This window comes from Quercus robur, chromosome 11 (assembly GCF_932294415.1).
Source record: "Quercus robur chromosome 11, dhQueRobu3.1, whole genome shotgun sequence".
Lineage (NCBI taxonomy): Eukaryota > Viridiplantae > Streptophyta > Magnoliopsida > Fagales > Fagaceae > Quercus > Quercus robur.
The window spans coordinates 20,994,079-21,016,695 of NC_065544.1; the positions used below are offsets into that span (position 1 = coordinate 20,994,079).

The 22,617-nt window shown below is 33.0% G+C and overlaps 2 protein-coding genes across 2 annotated transcripts; both read left to right on the top strand.

Moving 5' to 3' along the window:
- Positions 1–4,975: 4,975 nt before the first annotated feature.
- LOC126704828 (uncharacterized) lies at positions 4,976–6,526 on the top strand. Its single transcript, XM_050403824.1, has 4 exons — positions 4,976–5,431; positions 5,544–5,684; positions 5,772–5,951; positions 6,086–6,526. Exons 1-4 carry the CDS (start codon positions 4,976–4,978, stop codon positions 6,524–6,526), a joined length of 1,218 nt encoding a protein of 405 aa, XP_050259781.1.
- An 8,085-nt stretch (positions 6,527–14,611) lies between these two features.
- On the top strand, positions 14,612–18,991 carry LOC126706048 (uncharacterized). The gene is made up of 4 exons (XM_050405308.1): positions 14,612–14,836; positions 15,173–15,329; positions 18,667–18,796; positions 18,937–18,991. Exons 1-4 carry the CDS (start codon positions 14,657–14,659, stop codon positions 18,938–18,940), a joined length of 471 nt encoding a protein of 156 aa, XP_050261265.1. The 5' UTR covers positions 14,612–14,656; the 3' UTR covers positions 18,941–18,991.
- Positions 18,992–22,617: the final 3,626 nt, after the last annotated feature.

Below are 22,617 nucleotides of genomic sequence, written 5' to 3' on the forward strand. Positions count from 1 at the left end.
GAGTAGCCTTTTTATTGGCTAATCATATATAAAAGAAAATTGTTTCTTAAAAAAATAATAAAAGAAAATTGACACGTGAAAAGAAAAGAATACAAGAAATAGAGGGGCACGGTATTTGACAGTTATAAATAGTTGAATGTCATGTGCTCAGGGGCTCTTTTATTTTTTGGGTAAAATTTAATTATTTGCATCAATTATAATTTGGGATTATTACATTTTCTAATAAAAAAGAAAAAACACACTAGAGGTTTGATGAGTATTATGCATTTAACTCCAAGCATTACTCCACGTTTTCACTTTTCTTTCTTCAGTTTTTTTTTTTTTTTCTTCCTTTATCAAGGCTTAACTTTTTTTTTTTAATTTTTTCAATAACCGGTTTCCCTTAATCTCATCTCATGTTTGATTTTTTTTTTTTTTTTATTGGAAGAAAAAAAAATACTAAAAAGTAGAAATCAATCATATCCAAAAGGAATCCAAAAAATTTCAAATACCACATTCAAACCCACGTTCAACTTCTATTAAAAAAAAAAAAAAAAAAAAAAAAAAAAAAAAAAAAAAAAACACATTCAAATTTACCCTACTTTCAAATATTTAACAAAACTCTCAAATAACAACTACTAAAAAAATTCAAATTCTTAAAAAAAATAAAATAAAAAAATAAAAAACTAGCCTTTGAGCTTATAGGCTCTTCTATTTTTTGGGTAAGGGTTAATTTAGAGTATTTATTATTATAATTTGGGATTACTACATTTTCCTATCACAAAAAAAACTTAGGGGTGTGATGAAAAATTATTTCACCACACATAATACTTATCACACCTCTAGGTTTTTTTGTGATTAGAAAATGTAGTAATCCCAAATTATAATAAATGCTCTAAATTAACCCTTACCCAAAAAATAGAAGAGCCTCTGAGTACGTGCGTGAGCGTGTGCTCAGAGGCTAGTTTCCATAAAATTACTATAAAAGAAAAAAAAAATTATTGCGGTTAACTACGTTACTGGTCAAATCGGGTTTAATAGAAAATATTTGAGTATAATTGATAGGTTTCATCCTTTCAAGTTTAGAACCTGAACCACCAAACTTTTTAGTTTTAGTAGTTCCACTAATCCCTAGTATTTAAGAGTTGAACTGGGAAGGTGTTTAAGTAGTAATAAAAGCAAAGTTCCAACGTGGCTATTAGTTTATTGGCCAAATTACAATTTACCCGCCTGTGATTTGGTCAAAATTTAAGTTTCCTACCTATGGTTTGATATTTGACACTTTACTCACTTGAGGTTAGCTCAGTTAAAGTTTCGTAACGTACCTCTATTAAAAACATGGCAAAATATGTAAGGTTATGCAGTGAAGGACTAGGGATTTCATTTATAAGATAAGTAGTTGTTAGCGTTAGGATGCAATCACCCCAAACTTTCAAAGGTAAGTTGGCCTGAAAGCTAAGGGGCTATTTGGTTAAAAAAAAAAGGGTCATTCATCACTCATCACTCAGTTTTCATCACCCATCACTCATCACTCTATAACTCACTTTCTATCGCCCAATAATGAGGAAATGTCTCACTCAACCCGTTTGGCACCCAACACTCAGTTATGTTTTCAACCAAAAAAGCTAAAAAAAACTGGGACCCACACACTCTGACCACACCTGTGCACCTAACCCCCCTGCCCGGCCCTATTAACTCCATTCAATAGTTGAAACCTCACTTTACCATCACATTTCTTCTCCATTTCTCCTCGTCCTCACTGAAACCAAGCCCACAACACCTCTCCCTCAACGTCCTTACTCCGTCATCAACATCCTTACTCTGTCATGAAAACAACTTTCTTTCTTCTTTCAAAGATATTGGGTAGTCAATAAATTTGGCCCATTAAACACAAACCCCAATTTTTAGTGTCTGAAGAAATATATTAAAGGTGCACAAGTATGATCAATGACATTCACAAACCAGATTTTATCTTATAGCTCAACATTATTCATTTAAAACAAATTCAACAAAACTCATTACCTAAAAGCATCACATGTTAATTGAACTTGAAAACAATAAAGAAGGGTTAAAGGGATAGTCCAATTGTATTATAATTAGAAATTGGATGCTTTGAATTCACAATTATAGAAACCGAACCCACAGAGAAACTGAAACCACAACCACCATTCCAGTCTAGCCGTATCGTCGTCAAAGTTCACACAGCCCGAGGTTGAGCGGCGTTGAGATGTTGTTCGTTAGATGGGTCGGCGTGGGAAGGGTGAAGGACAAAGAACGGCAGGCAGATTGAAGAAGAGAGGCCATGGATAAGGAAGGCTAAGATTCTTTTGTCTTTCGATGTGGGTCAGATTTTGCTCTGAAGATTTTGCTCTAAAGAAGAACAGAGAAAGAAGAGAGACAAAAAGAAAGAAAAGTGGAGAAGAAAAAAAGAAAAAGAAAAATGAGAGTGACTAGTGGGAGTGAGAGGAAAAATCTAACTTGACAAGACTAGTGGGTCCCACAATGTGTGTTTATTTACCAAAATGGCATGGAAACTCAGTTTCCATAACTTGAAAACACTTAAAATGTGTTTTCAGTTTCCATAACTCATTACTCAAAAATCAGAGAATTGAGTGGTAGAAACAAAAATTGAAAACAAATCCAAACAAACCAAACAGTTATGGGATCAACCAAATTTGAGTTATGGGTGATGGAAACAGAGTTATGGGTGATGGAAAACAACAAATCCAAATAGCCCCTAAGTGTTCTAGCTACACTAAGGAGACGTTGACGTTTTTTTCAACTATTGAATTTGTTGTGGGGTTTCCACACAAGATAGTTGATGAACAACTCCTTTGGAAACATAGAAAGGTCCAAAGCAAATTTAGTTCCATTGTCAGATCTAACGACTTTGATAGTTAATTGAAATTGAGTAACAACCATATTAAAAAAGGATTGAATTAAAAACTGAGTATTAGACTTGTGTTTTATTAAAAACACCCAAGTACATCTACTATGGTCATCCATAATGGTAAGAAAATATCTAGAACCATTTAGAGAAGGAGTGGAACATATATCCCAAATATCAACATGAATAAACTCAAAATTGGAAATAGTAACATGAGTAGATGAGGTGAATGGTAGTCTTTTTTGTTTAGTAAGAGGGCATACAGAACAAGTAGAAATGTTTTATTATCATTGAATTTGAGCACACGACAAAACAAAACGAAATCTACATCTGAAAAAAGAAACTCAAGTTTCTTAATAAGTATAACAAATTGCAAGGTTGTTAAACCTGGACCGGACCGTATGATCCGATCCGGAAACCCGTGAACCGTTCAGTTTCATGATCCGTTTAAGGTAAGGAACCATTCCATGCGAAAAAAGCATGGACCCGTCTGAACTGCGGTCCGACCTTCCGGTTTTGTGAACCATGGCTGGTTCACACGGTTTGAACGGTTGCATTGTTTCAGCCTTATAAACGACGTCGTTCCACCCTCTTTTTTTCCCCTCCTATACGGCGTCGTTCCACCTTTTTTTTTTTTAAACCCTCTCTCAAAAATCACTCTCGGCCTCTTCCAGTCTTCCTCACTCTGAAACCCTCTCTCAAATCTCAATCACTCCGAAACCCTCACTCTCTCGTCTCTGCCTCTATCCTTCGTCCTTGTCGTTCCACCCTAAATCCTACCCTTGTTCCACCCTTCTTTTGGCTTAGCCCAGATCGCCGTCTTTCCACCCTTATTCGATCTCTTCTTTTGGCTCAACCCAGATCGCCGCCGTTCCACCCTTGTTCGATCTCTTCCTCACTCTCTCAAAGTCTCAATCACTCTCTCGTCTCTGCCTCTCTCCCTCGTTGCCGTCGCAGCTTAGCCCAGATCGCAGCTCACTCTCTCATGCTCATCTCTGCCTCTCTCCCTCGTCGCCGTCGCAGCTCACTCTGTGCCTCGTCGCCGTCGCCGTCGTTTGGTGCTTTATTACCTCTAATCTGTTTTTTCTTTATTAATATTTGCAAGTTGATTGTGGATGATGATATAGATTTGAAGTGTTGGTGTGTAAATTGATTTGGGTCAATTGAAAATGTGGATGATTGTGGATGATGATATAAATTTAAAGGTTCTTGCTGCATGTTTTTGGCTTAGAATCATGCTCCTCTTGGGTTTCTGTCTGCCAAAATCACTGCTTCTTGCTGCATGTTTTTTTTTTTTTGTATTTTTTATTGCGGTTGGTTTCAATAATATTTACTTCATTCATGTTCTCGGTATCTATATTTTTTTTAGTTCTTTTGCGAAATCAATATATTTTTACATACTATTTATCTGATCTAACTTTTACACATTCTGGGAAATCATGGATGTGCATATAGATTTTTTTTTTTGGCTGTTGTATATGATTCACTTGATTGATCAATACGCATATATAGCCAATTTCATACTAAACAGAACTACCTCAGCATTCTGGAACCTCTCTGTATTTCCATAGTGGCATTCCTTTCCTATCCCCATTTTGCTGTCATAGTTTGTGATGTTGTAGCTGTAGAATAATGGCATAGCATCCTATGTGTTATCTGTTGCTTGAAGGCAGTGGTTTTACTTTTTACAATATTTTAGGCACTGCAAAATAACATTAATATTTTTTAGGCGCTTGAAGTTTATGATTCTCTCTATATCAGCACCTATAGATCAATTTGTGATTCTTTGACTCTCTGAATTTGTGTATATTAGTTTGTTAATTTGACTTTGTGTATGAAGTTGTGATTCTTTGACTATCTATATTTCAAAAATTGATGGGTCTATGTGTGTTTGATTGGTTGTTTAGTCTTTTAGATTAAAATGGAAACAGAGACCGGGTCTACTCCATCACATGAAGTTGATTCCAATGTAATGGAGTCTAGCTCTAGAGTAAGGGAAAAGGTTGATCCGGCTTGGGAACATTTTAGCCTTGGGGCGGATGAGAAATGATGAAATACTTTTACACGTATGTATTGTAGGCAAACATATAAGGTGGGGGTATTAATAGGATGAAAAAACATCTTGCGGGGATAAAAGGTGATATTGGATCATGTAAAAAGGTTTCTCATGATGTGAGATACCTAATGTTAGAATATGTGAAAGCTGAGAAACAATGTCAAGAAGAAATGTTTAGTGTGCCTTCCACAAATAGTGATATGCAAGAAGATGAAGATGTTCAAGAAGTATATAGTAGTGGGTTGCCTAAAAAACCTGTTTTAGGTAAAAGAAAGGGTACAAATCTGGTGGATAATTACTTTGCTCCAAGAACTACTCCAGGAGCTCAACCTGGTCTTAAAAGTGTGTTCCAAAGTAAAGAAAGGGTGAGGCGAGCTGATATGGCTATTGTAAGGTTTCTGTATGACAATTGCATAACTTTTAATGTAGTGAATTCAGTGTACTACCAAAAGATGATTGATGCCGTAGCTGCTGTTGGTCCTGGCTACAAAGGTCCATCTTATCATGCTGTACGGGTCCCTTTGTTGAGGGATCAAAAGAAAGAGGTTCAGTTGTTGGTTGAGTCACAACATAGGCATTGGGCAGAAGTTGGATGTACACTTATGGTTGATGGTTGGACAGATACTAGTATTTGTAAAATCAGTTGATGCCTCAGATGTTGTGAAGAGTACTAGAAACTTATTTAAACTATTTGATGAAGTAGTTACATGGGTTGGTCCAAAAAACATAGTTCACATGATTACTGATAATGCTTCCAATTATGTATCTGCTGGTAAATTGTTGTGTGAAAAGTATAAAATTATTAGTTGGTCTCCTTATGTAGCACATTGCCTGAATCTTGTGTTGCAGGATATGGGAGACATGCCTCATGTGGAGAGACTTAAAAAACGTGCATCCAAAGTCACAGTTTTTATTTATAATCATGTGGCTTTGATTGCTTGGTTGAAGAAGAGACCTGGTTGGACAGATATTATACTTGTAGGAGCAACAAGATTTGCTACTACTTTCCTTTCATTTGGAAGTCTTCATGTGCATAAGCATGACTTGCAAGCCTTAGTGACTAGCAAGCCTTAGTGACTAGCAAGTTCTTTGTGGACAATAGATTGACAAGAGAGTCAAAGGTAAAAGAAGTAGTTTCTATCATTTTAGATAATTCTTTTTAGGATGATATTAATGTTCTTGTCAAGATTTCATCGCCACTCATTCGTTTGTTACGGATTGTTGATTCTGATCAAAGACCTGCAATAGGATATGTGTATGAGGGCATGCATAGAGCACGGTTGGGAATCAAGAAGATCTTCCGAATGAAGAAGCACTTGTACAAGCCATATACCTCAATTATAAAAAACCGTTGGGACAAACATTTGCATAAAGATTTTCATGCTGCTGCATATTGGTTAAATCCTGCTTTTCAATATGATGAGGAGAATTTTTGTCGGAAACCAGCAGTACATATGGCTGTTTTGGACTACATTGGGACAAAATATGATGGTTACAAAGAAAAGGTAATTAAGGAAACCCAATATTTTCGAGACCGTATTGGGAGCTTTGATAAAGATCTTGCATTGTCAACAAGCACAACCACTCATCTAGGTGAGAAGTAATCAGTTTACTTTAATACTATATGTTTATTAAAAGGATATAGTTCTGCATTCAAGTAATTAGTGTTGCATTCAAGTAAAGGATATAGTGCTGCATTCAAGTAATGTAGTTGGGAATCTAATTACTTTAATACTATATGTTGAGAATCTAGTCTTGGACTATATGTTTATGTTGATTAATATTAGATTATGTTGTGTTATGAAAATTAGATGAATGGTGGAAGTTGTGGGGGGTGCTAATGCTCCAAACTTGCAAAAATTGGCAATTAGAATCCTTAGCCAAACTTCCGTCGCTTCTGGATGTGAGCATTGTTGGAGTTTATTTGACCAAATACATTCTAAGAGGAGAAATAGATTGGAGCATCAAAGGTTCAATGATCTTGTGTTTGTTCATCATAACTTGTGATTGAAACGTAGGTAACTAAATGCTATATCTTGTCATTATATTAATTTTTAAAAAATCATTTATATAATGTAATTGTTAGTTACTAATTATGTTCAAATTCCAATAATGAGCATGACATTTTATGATGCAGGCTTTACAACAAAAAGTTTAATTTTGACCCCATTGATTATGCAAGTATCGACAAAACTGATTTTTGGATATTTGTGGAAGAGGAAGACCCATATCTTAATTATGAAGAGTTGGAGAATGCAATTTATGAAGAGGGTGCATATCCAGCAAGTGCAGGGCCTTCTTTTAATATTGAAGGTTAGTTTATATGTAAAAAATTTTGATAACCTATATTGATTTTTCTTTTATTTTTTTAAGCTTGTGTAAACATTCTAATGATTTTTCTTTTTATTTTGTTCAAACTTGTGTGTAGAATCTGTAGATGATAGCAGTGAGGTTGAAGGAATTGATTTGGGAACATTTGGACAACCTGTTGACCCTCCTCCTGGATTTCCAGGGAATGATGATGAGCATGATAACTATCATGACATTGATGATTTATGATCATAATAATTCTGTTTGAACTTTGAAGTTATATTTTGTATTTTAGAGATAATTTCTATGTCTTTTTGTAAGAAGGTTGGAAAACATTTCTATGTATTCTGTTTGTGTATTGTAACATTTTAGAGATAATTTCTATTTTAGTGATAATTTCTATGTATTTTATATTTTGTATTATGTTTGTGTACTGTAACTTTTGGAAAACATTATTATGAGAAACAAGATTGTACACAATGTGTAGTTGTATTATGAGAATTTTTCTTGGTTGATTTCCTATGATGTTTGGCTAAGAATTTTGTGTCCTGTGTTATGTTTGCAATGAGGTTTTAATTGAATTTTGTTAGGTTCATGGGGGCTGTTTTTGGTGATATATTCAGTAGGTTTTACTGGGATTTTGGTTGTGAATTTTTCTGGGTTCATGGGGGTTGTTTTTGGTGATTGGTTGTGAAATTTTTCTGGGTTCATAGGGGCTGTTTTTGGTGATATATTCAGTGGGTTTTGCTAGGATTTTGGTTGTGAAATTTCCTGGGACTGGTTGGGTTTTATAGAGGGATTCGGTTGGTTTTTTTGGGCTTTTTAAGGGTGTTTCATGAGGGTTCTTATGGTTAGTTTTGGAGTTGTTTTTCTGTTTCAAAAGGTATTGTGAGAATTTTTCTTGGTGTAGTTAATTATGGAAATATCAGTTGCGAAATTTATGCTGTAAATGCTTCTTTACTATTTAGTGAAAGTTTCAACAATCATTAACTAAAGACTCTGCATAGATATCTGGAAGTGGCTTTAAGTTTTCTACATAAAAGTTCGTATACTTGTGATTGTAGGTTTTTATTATTAAAAGTTTTTTTTTTTTTTTAAATATTTCCTTTCTACGATTTTAAACTTTAAGTTAAGCATTGTTTACACTGTTGGCAAACTGCAGCCTATTAAAACTCTGAACTCCCACTTATATTTTTAAGTGCTGTATGAAGATTGCATTTTTCAAGAATAATGATTTCTCTCTTTTCTTAATTTATTTTCTCACATACTTGTAAATGCAAGCTTGACAAAATTATAACAATGTTCATTTGGATTGCACAACACAATTGAAATATAGGGGAATGTGAACAACATTTTCATTCTCTAAATGAATTAGACTATTCTAGTTAATTTTATTTATTTATTAATTTAATGTTTTTATATATATATATTTAAAATAATTATTAAATTAATTATGACGTAATCACGGTTCGACTCCGGTTCGACCTCAAAACCCTTGAACCTCTCCCTTTTACAGTTCAATAAACGGTGCGGATCTGAAAACCTTGACAAATTGAACCGTGTAATTGCATAACTAAAAAATTAAAAATTGAAATTTAAAAAGAAACAAAGTATAGCCTATAGTTTCAAAAGTAACAAATTAAATATTTGAGTTAGTGCAGTGGTGCTCTTAAAAAAACATGTTTTGCACCCTATAATTTAAGAGATATAACAAATTGAACCATGTAATTTCATAACTAAAAAAATTAAAAATTGGAATTTAAAAAGAAACAAAGTATAGCCTATAGTTTCAAAAGTAACAAATTAAATATTTGAGTTAGTGCAATGGTGATCTTAAAAAACATGTTTTGCACCCTATAAGTTAAGTGGTATAACAAATTGAACCATTTAACTTCATAACTAATAAATTAAACATTGGAATTTAAAAACTAACAAAGTATAGCCTATAGTTTCAAAAATAACTAATTAAATATTTGAGTTAGTACAATGATGCTCTTAAAAAAATTGTTTTGCACCCTATAAGCTAAGAGGTATAACAAATCGAACCATGTAATTCCATAACTAATAAATTAAACATTGGAACTTAAAGAGAATCAAACTAGTAAATCAGTAGGAATCACTGGCTAGTTTTGCTTTGATACCATATTAGACTCTGTGCAAAACTTCTACAATGGTGATTAGAGAACAATGGAGACTAGGGTAGAGAGAGAGACTGAGATTGTATGAAAATGATTCATTGTGTGTGAGTAATTACAAGCTGTGATTATATATCAAGAGCAAAGAGAGGGAAGTTTTACCTAACTAACTAACTAACAAATAATAAGAAACCAATACAATCATATATAACACCTGTCATCTAAGCACTAATTAATTTAACTAACCAACTGTAACTACGACATGTAGTTTTATTGTTTACAATACAGAAACGACTTTGTAGCTTTGTAGCTCTTAACTGCTACTACCGTCTTCTTCTTCTAAACCTCTTCATTGCAATCTTAAGATATTCTAACATGAGTAGCCTTGCTTATTCATTAATATATATATATATATATATTTATTTATTTGTGGATTTAGTGTAACTTTTATATCATAACTATTGCATTTTTTGTATTGTTTCTATTTTTAGGAATTCTAATATATTTTTTGTCTATTTTCTTTTTGTAGGTGTCCATCCATAACCATTAGTATTGTGAGAGGGTTCTTTATATACCATTAGAACATTTTTTAGTGCTACCATTATCATATATTAGGGTATATTGGTAGTTGGTACATATATTCTGATAGCATGGTGCATACATTTATTCTGACAATTCATATATTAAGTATATTGGTATTTTGGTACGTTAGACATGCATATATTCAGATAGCATGGTACACAGATATTCTGATAATATGGTATGTATGTGATATGTTTATGCTGAACTACTGATCCATATGAGTCGGACTAGGATTTATATTTTGATAATATGGTACATATGTGATATGTTTGTGCTGAACTGCTAATACATATGAGTCGGACTAGGATTCTACCATTGCCTTCTTAGTTCTTAGCCTATGTAAGAACTTTCGTAATAAATATTTCATATTTCAAAGGGTTCTTTACCATAGAGATGCCTCTCCTTTTGTTATATTTTTTGTGTTGTTTAATGTGCTTTTAATTGTGACTAATTTTTTTAAGTACATTACAAGATATTTGGAAGTTCTTCTTGGTATATAGACAAATTTAATTAAAAAACATACGAATAAAATTAGTTTTTTTTTTAGAGAAAATAAAATTAGTTATTTGATTGTTATTTTGTAATAATAATAATTGTCCAACCATTTCTCTATCATGATTTAATTACCCGGATTTGACATTGGAGATATTTTTGATATTTTAACACTTAGTTGAGGGTATTTTAGAAATTGCACAATGAAATATTTTTATAAATAATATATTCTGTTAGATTTAACAAAATAGAGGAAATAAAAGTAACAGATTAAAGATATTTGCTCATTTTCCAAGCATAGACGAAAAATTGTTTGGTTTCAAATATTAGGAGATAATTGTGAACTGCCTTGCTTTTTACCCAAGAGTTTAATTGTAGGAGAATGCAAGTCTTTTTCTATTTTTCCATTTTTATTTTGTTTAGTATTGGTGGGCCTTAGGGTTAGGGGCAATTCCTTCCTCTACATCTTGACCCTTGATTTTAGGAAAAACTTATTGCGCATCAAGCTTGTGCCACTATCCTCTCACATACGGGTAAACTCCACATGCGTGAGAGGGTGGTTACATATATGGAATACACCATATATTATCTTCTAGCTATATCATTAACAAAAAATAACCCCAAATAACAATAAACATATTCTTGATTTCTTTGTATATTGATCAAAGGACCATTGGAAATTGTCATATAATTGAGGATTTCTAATGCTTATTTTTATAATTAAAAAAGAATATATATATATATATATAAACTAAAATAGGTATATAGTTTTTTATTTTTTATTTTTTTTATAAAGAAAATAGGTATATAGTTTTGTACGGCACCGAGCTCCCAAAGCCCATACAGGCCTTGGGCCCAGACCCATCTAGGCCCCGGGCCCAAGCCCATACCAGCCTTGGGCGCAGGCCCAGCAGATAGTTCCCGTTACCTTATGCCCTTCTTAAAACTGCCTTAGGGCCAAAAACAAGTTTTGGTTATTAAGCTCCCGGGGTTGACCGGTTAACATTTCTCGGTAGAGCGCATGAGTCAATACCCGGGAAGGTCATGATATGCACGGGAACGTGAGTCGCCGAACATAATCGGTGAAAATGGAGCCAAGTTCCAAGATCATAAATGCTGCACCGCCCTCTCACCTAAAACAGCCACTTTAACCAGATAATACTGGACCTTCAATAGCACTAACGATGAACATAATCATGGTCTCCCCACTAACCTTGGCTATAAATAGAGGAAAGTTGGGAGAAGAAGGGGTTCAGAAAAATTGAGAGAAAAGGAGTGAAAGAGAGAGCTTTTCAGCTGAGTGTTGCTCTGAGTCTCTCTGCCGAGAACGACCCATTGTAGGAAATCCTTAAACCCACTACAAATAAATTATGAGCCCAAGGGATCTAAGGCCCAGAGTTCTTGAACTTGGTTCTTACAAGTTTAATTTGCATTTATGAGATAATTTTTACCTAAGCTCTCTCTTACAGACTTGAACCTGGCTCTTGCCCCTCACGCCCTACAAGTACTTATACTTGTAGAGTGATTATCGCACCAAGAGTATGTAGTGAATTTTTATCTTCTTAAATGCTATATATCATATTCAAAAGATCTAGTACTTTTTTTCCATTTTGAGAGGAGCAACTCATAATTTTTGAGACCATTATATGTATGTGTGTGTATATACATATATATACTCCCTTTTTTGGGTGCAAAATTTTGGGGGCCATGCCCTTGCTGGTAAACTTATGTACCCACTAAAATCAAACCAACCATGTTTGATTTATAAGAAATCAGAAGAAAAGAAAAGAAGTTCGTTGGGCCGTTCAAGAAGTTTTCTCAATTTCTTTTTCTTTTTCTTTTTTAATAATTCTTTTCTCACATTTGTTTTTTTTCTAGGACTGTATTTATAAAAGGATTCCTAACTTTGTTAGAATTTTAATAAGGTGGCTGAATGAGTTTAACGGCCCAATAGTGATACTGGGCCCGGATTTGTAATTTACAGAATTGTCACCTCTAAATTAGCATTTGGGTATGGATATCTCTAATAAGGTGCTGGGCCTACCCAATGTTGTGGACTTGAGTTGGACCAATCATTCCGAAACGAGATCTCATTGAGTTGGACTTGTGCAAGGTTTGGGCCTACTCCTACTGCGCCCAGGGGGGATGGTCATGGCCTAGGCTCAAAGTTCCTGTTGAAAATAATAGAAGGTGCTCATTTGGAAAAGTTTAATGAAACTTCTTAATCAATTTATTTATTTCATTACAAAAAAATAGAATTAGGGTTTATCCAACTAAAAAAAATGCTTTGTTATTTTAAATTTTAAAATAAAGACTTATACATTATCATGTTTATTAATTTAATAAATCATATGTATGTATTAATGAATATAATGCAAAAGTAAGTATGTAATTATTGATTTTTTATCTACCGATCACAATTTGACACCTTAATAAGTCATGAAAAGAAATTATTAAAATAGATTTTAAGCAATTGTATAAATTTAGGTTATTGATTCTCATATTCTTATTGTACACCATTATTATACATTACTCATTTCACGTTTTAAATGTGAACATCAATAAAAACAAATACTGACATGGCATGTGAAATTATAAATATTATGTGTTACATTTATTTATATTTATAAAAATTTATTAAAAAATAACAAAAAAGACATATAGTTAAGAATTCTTTTAGCTCAACTTAGTTTTTGATATTCCCAAAGGAAATATTGAAGATTTAAATCCTTTTCATTTTAGCTATTAAATTATCAAAAAATAGCAAAGGCCTATAAACTAGACTTCTCTCTATCTCAAGGTGGTGTGATCTATAAGTCATTCATCTAAGTTGTATATTTTTTCCTTCACTTTTAAGAGTGTCAATTTTTTTTTTTTTTTTTTTTTTTTTTTGAGAAGGAGTATCAAAAAAATTGAATGGTACTAAAAATACAACAAGTTTTATTACAAAGTTCTTACCAAAGAATTACAAATTGATGTGGTAAATATATAATTGTCACTTAAACAAATATAACGAACGTTTGAATCAATTTTTATTTATTGGTGACACGTTACTTTGTATGACCTATGTAGTTGTCTTATTCCTCACATCACTCTAATAAATTAGTCATATTAAAAAGTAAAATAAAAAATTTTAATAAAAAACTATTGATGAATCCTGTGATATCAATGGACTGAAAGTGCTGGGCCTTGATGAATTTGTGACTGAATCCTGAAAAAACAAACAAAAAACTCAGAGGAGACTGGTGGAAGCCGGTCAAGAACCCTCTGATGGTGAAGTTAGCCTTTTGTCTGACTATGTAAATTGAAAGTCTCAGAAAGACAGAATCCCTTACTCTTTCATTGGCGTGTGTTTATATAGTATGCGGGGAGCGGTTACTTGTTTGGTAACCGTTTCTACTGTTAGGGAATCCAAAAGGTTCGGAGGTAACTTCCGTAACTGACGTAGAAGTTAGATTATTCAAGAAGTCTACATTTCACAACGGTTGGACTTGACTAGCGACGGTACGTTCTTCCACTCGGTGGAGACATGGTGTAGTAGCCTCCCTCGTCCTTAACTTCCGTAACTGACGTAGAAGTTAGATTATTCAAGAAGTCTGCATTTCACAACGGTTGGACTTGACTAGCGACGGTACGTTCTTCCACTCGGTGGAGACATGGTGTAGTAGCCTCCCTCGTCCTTTAAGGACGAGGGGACAGTAGTAAACTCGTCCGTCCTTTACGAATAGACGGACGGTAGAAAGCTCATCTGTCCTTAAGGACAGACGGACGATAGTAAGCTCGTCTGTCCTTAAGGACAGATGGACGAGGAGCTTGGCAACGATTTCCCTTCTTGTCTTTCCTTGGGACGACGCATATGGACGGGAAACGACTTATGAATTTTCATTGCACGTCAACTATAATATAATATTGATGGCTCATAAACTACATATTATTGAAGTAATATGTAAATATAAAAAAATATTATTATTATTGAAGTGAATAAGTGATATGTAAAATTTTAAATATATAAAGAAATGTTTATTTTAAATTATTCGGTTAGGCCTAAAATTGCATTCTTTCAAATGGGTTTCACAAAAACTCAGATTATTCCCAACCGGGTTGGCAGGTAAATCCAAAACCGGCCCATTGGTAGAAACCATGGAAAGCCCAAGAAAGACAGCGTAGTGAGGTAGCTTTTCTTTTTCAAAGCGCAGAGAGAGAGAGAAATCAGAAATGGCAATGGAGGAGAGGGGAAAAGGAAGTGAGAGATGGAGCGGAGCCATAACCAATCTGACAGAGATGGCTTCGAATCTGGAATCACTCCAGAAGCTACTCCTGAAGAAAGCTGTCTTTGTTGACGAAGAGACCTTTGCCAAAGCCTCCCTCAGTTCCGAACAAGCCCGTACCATCAAGGTTCCTCACACTTTGTTTGACTTCATTTTTTTTATATTCAATTTCATCTTATTCTTCATTTTTTTAACATATTCTGATCTGGGTTTTTCATTTCTTGCTTGCTTTTGTTTGATTTATAGCGTTTTCAAAAGATTTACCATCCATAATTGAACTATGTGTAGTTGATTTTTATATTGGAATTCACTAATATAATTCTTCCAGCTATGTTACTTGATAGTCAAGTTGTGAGATTCTATTAATATGACTTTTGATAACTAATATTTTGTTGCATGATATTGAGTTGCTATGAATTGTGTCAGGAAAATAATATATTGCTGTCTGTATTTATCTGTTTAGGTTCTTGAACAAAGGGTAGAGACTTTGGAAAGAGAACTCGATGCTGCCATTACGGCTGCGGCTCGTGCTCGTTCTGAGAAACGACAGGCTGAAGCAGCTCAGAAAGCTGCTGAATTACATGCACAAGAGATTACAAGAGAGCTCGAGAACACCACAAGTATGTCCTATCCTTGGTTTTTCCATTTTCCCTTTAATAGATTTGTTAAAAAAAAATTGTTTTCTAGCAAAGATGTGGTGGTGACTTTAAATTATTAATTAATTACTTACCCTAAAAATAGAAATAGGTAAAATGAAGGGAGAATGGATCATATACTCTTCCTTGAGTAAGAGTCATTGAGGCATGTTGATACACAAACTGTTTAGGAGTAATAGTAGTCAGTAATTTATGACTTCCAAATCAAGAGTTATATGGTTGGGTTATATCATTATAGTCACTCTTTGTGTTCCTTTAGTAGGATGCACGGACACTTCATTTGGGGTGCCGAACAAAAATTGCTCGTGTTGCCGTATCATACTAGTACCCGTGTCCGTGTCCTTGTCTGTGTTCGTGCATCCTATTTCCTTTATAACTGAAGCGCCATAAGAACGATCTTTATTATATATAGTTCATCAGTTTAGTATGCGGCACCATATAGTGGAGGAAAATTATTGATGCATCTTAGTTTCCTATTCATTTAAATAGATATAATTAAGGATGTAAGATGGAAGTACAGCTTTGAGGTTCTATAATGGAAATGGGGTGGCAGAGTGCACTTCTCCTTCCCCCATCCCTGGCTTACCCATATGAATTCCCTCCATTTAAGAATGGGTTGCTACCTTTTAATTTGCGCCATCCATGTTCAAAAACAGTCCAAACTAATTTTCTTGTAGGAGAGGGGCAGAGAATGGTTTCAATTGCCATCTTTGATCCTTTTTTTTTTTTTTTTTTTTTTTTTTTTTTTTGAGAAAAGGAGCTGTAAAATTTAATAAATACTAGCCTTGTCGGCTAAAGTTACAGCTAAGAGTTGGGGGGGAACATCCTCCATCCACACCAACTGAGAGCTAACATGTCTAGCATGTCTAGCCAAATGATGAGCGGCAGAATTACCTTGCCTTTTTATGAATAACCTTAATTTATGAATCATGTATGTTAATTCTTGAAATTAAGTAGAAGATATTGTGGGGATATATTATTTTTCTTCCATACCATATTGTCCAGCTCTCCTTTTGTGCGGGTCTGAAAGAAGATGCGTACTTACAAAATTGAGTGTATACAATAATACTCCTTTACAAATTATCCTTAAAAAAAATGTTACGGATCTTTTTTTTTTTTTTTTTTTTTGGTTTTTGGTGTAAGAGAAAGCAATTTATGGTGTTTGCTTTAAAAGTTGGGTCTGAGAAGATGGACAACTAAAATGAGACAATGAGAGTAGCTAAACATATATTACAGTTCTAGGGTGCTTGAATGATTGGAGTGTATGTGTGTGTGTGTGTGATCTATGTTTCTTTTGAAGCTTCTTGTGAATTCAAATGTTCCTTGATTGGTTTTGAAAAGTAAAAACAATGGTGAAAATCAACTTTTTGGCCATTTTAAAGATAGCAAAAGCTGAATACAAAGAGTCTTCTACTTCTCTACTTGCAGATTTCAATAAATCTTCCTGTTTGAGCCACATCTTTTGGCCTGGGCCTCTTCCTTTTAATAATGGGGAATTTGTTTTGGCCCTTTTTTTAGCATCATTGAAAGATTCTTTATCAAATATCTCCCAAATCAGATTTTTACTGCATTTTATTTATTTTATTTTATTTTATTTTTTTTATTTTTTTTGTATTTTATGTAAATCTTGATTTTGAAGCTGGAGGCCATTCCCATCATTAGAGATGCATCTATAATAGCATAATTTATCTTGAAGTGCATTAACATTTCTCATGGTGGTATATCACAACAATAGCACTTTAATTTGATATTGATCCAGGTTGTCGTTTATTTGTAAAATCAATAACGAGGGCATACTGTTTGTGGTTTGTCTCTCTTTGAAATGCCCATAGTGGAAGGACAATCAATGAACTGATTATGTCATACTTTCAGTGTGGTAGTGGTAGGACTGTCAATTGGGCTGAGCTAGGCAGAAACCCACTTGTCTGGCCAGAAAATATTTGAGTGAGATTTATTGGAATTTGATCTAGGATGAGCCCCTTAAAATCTTTCAGGCCTAGAGCTGAGGTTGGGCTCAACTAAGGTCATCATATATTTAGCCACACCAGAAGCAAAACAATGCATCTTTGATTTTTGTATGTATTATAACCACAATGCTTCTCAAAGTCAACACAATTGTGGTAGAGTAAATGAGCTGAGCCCAAGCCCTTTAGGATTGAAATATTTTGCGTCCTGTTGGGCTTGTAGGACTAACATCTGGGCTGAGCTAATCCCTTTCCTTCTTTGACCCAAAATTATTTTGCTTTTTTATTTTTGATTGGTAACTAACTACACATGCACTTAGTAGATCTTGAACTCATGACTTCAACTTCCATCCCAATTGTGTGTGTAACTTACCAATAAAAATAATTTTGGGCATAAGACCAAGTTTAGACCGAGCTCAAGCTCAACTAAGCTCAATTTATAGTTGTGCTATCCTAAACTAATGATATATGCATTCATTTTCACCTTTTTTTCCCATGATCATGTTGTTGGCGCACCCAAGTCACCCCTCAATCCCTCACTCGTTTTTTCACCTATTTTTTAGACGGTGGAAGAGCCATTTGGATGATCAAAAACAGACTGCGTTGTGTCCAAAAATTTTCTGTAAAGGTTTAAATTTAATTGCTTAGATACAAAAATCTAAATGTTTTAACTGATAGCAACAGGTTCATTAATTTAGGCTACCCTGAACATGGGTTAGGCTAGGATAACAAAATGGGTGGAGCTTGAGCCTTGGCATTTGCGCTTATTTGTAAATAATTTTATTTGAATCAAAATGGAGTAACTCCATTGCCACGAGAAATCTAGCTATACTTAAAAGAGTTTTATACAAATTTATTTTTAAATAGCTGCTTGGGGCTTATGGTAGCCCTGGCCTCTTATAGGCAAAATAAAGGAGCAAGTACATAACCAACCTTGGAGTTTGATCCCAACTGCAAATTTACTCTAGAAATTTCATTTACATAAATGTTCACCTTATAGTTTCGAGAGCATTATATCAGACCCAGATTTATAAAAGAACCTAGATGAGCTGCTTGTAGGACCTCTAGGTGCTAAAAATCCTTAAAGGGAGTGCATGCAGCTCAGGTGGAGGTTTTTTACCAGCTGGAGGGGCTTCATGTACATTTCTTGTAAACTCTCAGTTACTAGAGACTCATGGAGGATTAACATTAAAATGGTCATACAACTATAGTTTTGACATTGATGCAGTTGAAATTTCAAATTTTTTTTAAGATTTCACTTGGAACTTTGGGTTTTCTATCAGTGTAATTACCTCCAAAATACAAATTTGTCCAATGCACTTCATATTTTGCCACAGAGGTATTTGAGCTGCACATGGAAGAGTTGCGTGCAAAGCAGGGTGAAATCTCAAAGCGTGATGAGGAAATTAAAGTCCTCCAAGCTATTGTTCAAACGCTAGGTGGAAAAGTGTCACATTCTGCAAATGGGTAAACACTGCTCTGCTGAGCTGAGCTTGTAAATTCAAGAGATAGGAACAGTTGAATGTCTACACTTTACTAATTGCAATGTTTCCACACAAATTCTCTCTCTGCTCTAATTTGTTATTGGGTTGAATTTACTATTGTAGATGAATGAAAGGATCTTAGCAAATTGGCTGAAAGTGCTCGTGTATTTCTTGTTCATATTGGTCTTTTAATCTTCTATATTTAATGAATGAAATTGCGGTAGGAGATGTGAAATCTGCAGTATCAGGTTTCCAAGAGACAATATTTACAGGACAAGAACTCATGTTGCTTGTTCTTCACAACTTCAGTGAAAGGTATCCTGAGCGTGCGTGCGTGCGTGTGTGTGTGTGGGGAAACGAAGAGACCATAACAATTGGATATGGTGATCAGAATGCAAGCCATACATTTGTTCTCTATGCTCAATTTTGTGGTAGGAGACAGAACGGTTGTGTTTGATGAAGTCATGGTTTGACAGGGTTTGACACTTAATGTATGTTTCATTCAAGATTGTGCATGTAAGAGTAAGAGTATTCTTCTTCCTGAATGGAAAGTTATTGGTAAGAGATCGTGGGCAAAAGTATTCTTTGATTGTGTTGTGTTATTAGCTTTCTTCTCCAGCATTTCACATTCTTCTCCAGCAATAAGGTTTAAAGTATTTTCTTTTTCATGTGTTTGGATATTGTCATATTGGGAAAGAAAAAAAAAAAGACTAGTGAATCTTTCCTTTGTTTGGATTGTAAAGGGAAGGAAAAGGGTAAAAATATATTTTTACTTTTTATGTCCTTATATATGATTAAAAATTTAAATACTAAACATAAGTTAAGGGTGCATTAGTAATTTTATAACATAACTAGTCAAGGCAGCCCGTGCAAGGCACGTGCTAGCCATGAAAAAAAAAAAAAAGTAATGATTAAGGTCAATTTTAAATTTTATTTGTATCACAAAATATAAATATAAATCATTTGATTTTTAAAATACATAGGAAAAAAAAGTAGTGATTAAGATCAATTTTAGATTTTATTTGTAACACAAAATAAAAATATAAATCATTTGATTTTTAAAATACATAGAGATTTACATTAATAAAAAGAGACATTAATTTTAAGAATTTTGATAATTATGTTATAAAAAGTTAATTTCAATCATATAAGACCATGACAGATCCCAGTCTAATATTTTATTATTTTATTTTGACCTATAACTTACACCTCAATAGTTGTGAATATATTGTAATAACAACAAAATGTCACGACATTTTTAGTTGTGCTAGATCTCGGTATAATATTTTATTATTTTATTTTGACCCATAAGGAATTGACACATACATCACAACACTTTCATAATATCTCTATGTATACATTGTACTTAATTACAGTGTAAATTTATATTGTAGACACAAAAAAATTGGCAAATTTTTTACACATTTACAAAATTTGTACAATATTTACCATTTTTTGTGCAAATGTATATAATATTAATCACTTTTGTGTATTTACAATGTAAACTTGCATTGCAAGTACAAAGTAAATATATAAAGATCTTCAAAAAATAAAAACAAAGCTCAAACCAACTGGCATACTTGAAAGGGAAAAAAAAGAAAAAAAAGAAAAAAGAAAAGAGAAAGTGCACCTCACTAATTGAATAAACCAAAAAAAACACTATTAATGAGCCTTGGGGTCTTTTTATATAGTTAATAGATATGGCAGCTTACATAAATATTTAAAAAAAAAAAACACAAACCGATAACTGGAAAAAAAAAAAAATTAGGCATTGTATTAATTAATGTTAAAATGTTGTGGACTTAGCATTTTTTTTATTTGATCTATAAAAAACTGAGATTTCAACAATTGTGAAAATATTGTGATAACAATAAGTGTTGTAACATTTTCTCAAAACATTTATTTTTAGTTGGGGTTGGTCATAGTCTCATATTTTATTATTTTATTTCAGCTTGTAAGAAATTGACACGTCAATAATTGTGAAAATATTGTGAAATTTGTTGTGTCAGTATAACAATATATATACCAGCTTACATAAATATTTAAAAGAAAAAAAAAACACAAACCGATTACTATAAAAAAATAAAAACTTTAGGCACTGTAGCTACTGTGCCAATTGAATAAACCAAAAGCATTGCATAATAAGTGTTATAACATTTTCTTAAAACATTTATTTTTAGTTGTGGCTGGTCACAATCTCATATTTTATTATTTTATTTTGACTTGTAAAAAATTGACACATCAATAATTGTGAAAATATTGTGAAATTTGTTGTATTGGTATAACAATATATATATACCAGCTTACATAAATATTTAAAAAAAAAAAAAAAAACTTTAGACACTGTAGCTACCGTGCCAGTTGAATAAATCAAAAGCACTGCACAATAAGTGTTATAAGATTTTCTCAAAACATTTATTTTTAGTTGTAATTGGTCACAATCTCATATTTTATTATTTTATTTCAACTTGTAAGAAATTGACACGTCAATAATTGTGAAAATGTTGTGAAATTTGTTGTGTCAGTATAACAATATATATAGCAGCTTACATAAATATTTAAAAGGAAAAAAAAAATGATTATTGAAAAAAAAAAAGCAAAATCTATAGCTACTGTAACTACAGTGCCACTTGGAACTGTAGTTACTATTCAAAACTTGGGAAAAAAAAGCGGCTCACGAAACCGAAGCATTGTAGCTACAGTGTTTTAGCACATTCGCGCACGTCAATAATTATGAAAATATTATGAAATTTATCGTGTCAATATAACAATATATATACCGGCTTACATAAATATTTAAAAGAAAAAAAAAAAAACGCACACACACACACACAAACACACAAACCGATTACAGGAAAAAAGAAAAAAGAAAAAAAAACTATTATAGCTACAGTGCCACTTGGCATTGTAGTTACTGTTCAAAATTTGGGAAAAAAAAAAAAAAGTGGCTCACGAAACCAAAACATTGTAATTGCAATGATTTAGCGCATTCACGCTTTTATATATATAGATTTATTTTCAATTGTGATTGGTCACAATTTCATATTTTATTATTTTATTTTGACTTATAAGAAATTGATACCTCAATAATTGTGAAAATATTATGAAATTTTTGTATCAGTATAACAATATATATAAAAGGAAAAAAAAAATACAAACGGAAGACTGAAAAATGAAAAGAAAAAAATTGTAGCTATTGTAGCTACAGTGCCTCTTGGTACTGTAGCTACGGTTCAAAACATAAATAAATTAAAAAAGAAAAAAAAAAAAAAGCAAGCGGCTAACCAAAATGGCACTGTAGATGAACAGTGCAAAAACACTGATTGAACAGTGCTAAAATACTAAAGCGGTAATGAAATTGACATCTCAATAATTGTGAAAATATTGTGAAATTTATTGTGTTAGTATAACAATATATATAAAAGGAAGAAAAAGTACAAACGGAAGACTGGAAAAAAAAAATGTAGCCACTGTACCTACAGCGCCTCTTGGAACTGTAGCTATTGTTCAAAACTAAAAAAAAAAAAAAGAAAAAAAAAAAAAGACAAAGTGGCTCACCAAAATGACACTGTAGACGAACAATGCAAAAACACTGAATGAACATTGCTAAAATACTATAGCGGCATTGCGGCTTTTCACAAAATATTTATTTTCAGTTGTGGTTAGTCACAGTTTCATATATTATTTTATTTTAACTTATAAGAAATTGACACTTCAATAATTGTGAAAATATTGTGTCAGTATATCAGTATATATAAAAGAAAAAAAAAACAAACGGAAGATTGAAAAAAAAAAAAAAAAAAG

Coding starts and splice junctions, on each gene's coding strand:
- LOC126704828 (XM_050403824.1), top strand. CDS start 4,976: ATGAAAAAACATCTTGCGGGGATAAAAGGTGATATTGGATCATGTAAA. Junction 5,432..5,543: donor AAGGTCCATCTTATCATGCT/GTACGGGTCCCT, acceptor ATGGTTGGACAG/ATACTAGTATTTGTAAAATC. Junction 5,952..6,085: donor TTTCATTTGGAAGTCTTCAT/GTGCATAAGCAT, acceptor AATTCTTTTTAG/GATGATATTAATGTTCTTGT.
- LOC126706048 (XM_050405308.1), top strand. CDS start 14,657: ATGGCAATGGAGGAGAGGGGAAAAGGAAGTGAGAGATGGAGCGGAGCC. Junction 14,837..15,172: donor AACAAGCCCGTACCATCAAG/GTTCCTCACACT, acceptor TTATCTGTTTAG/GTTCTTGAACAAAGGGTAGA. Junction 15,330..18,666: donor AGAGCTCGAGAACACCACAA/GTATGTCCTATC, acceptor ATTTTGCCACAG/AGGTATTTGAGCTGCACATG.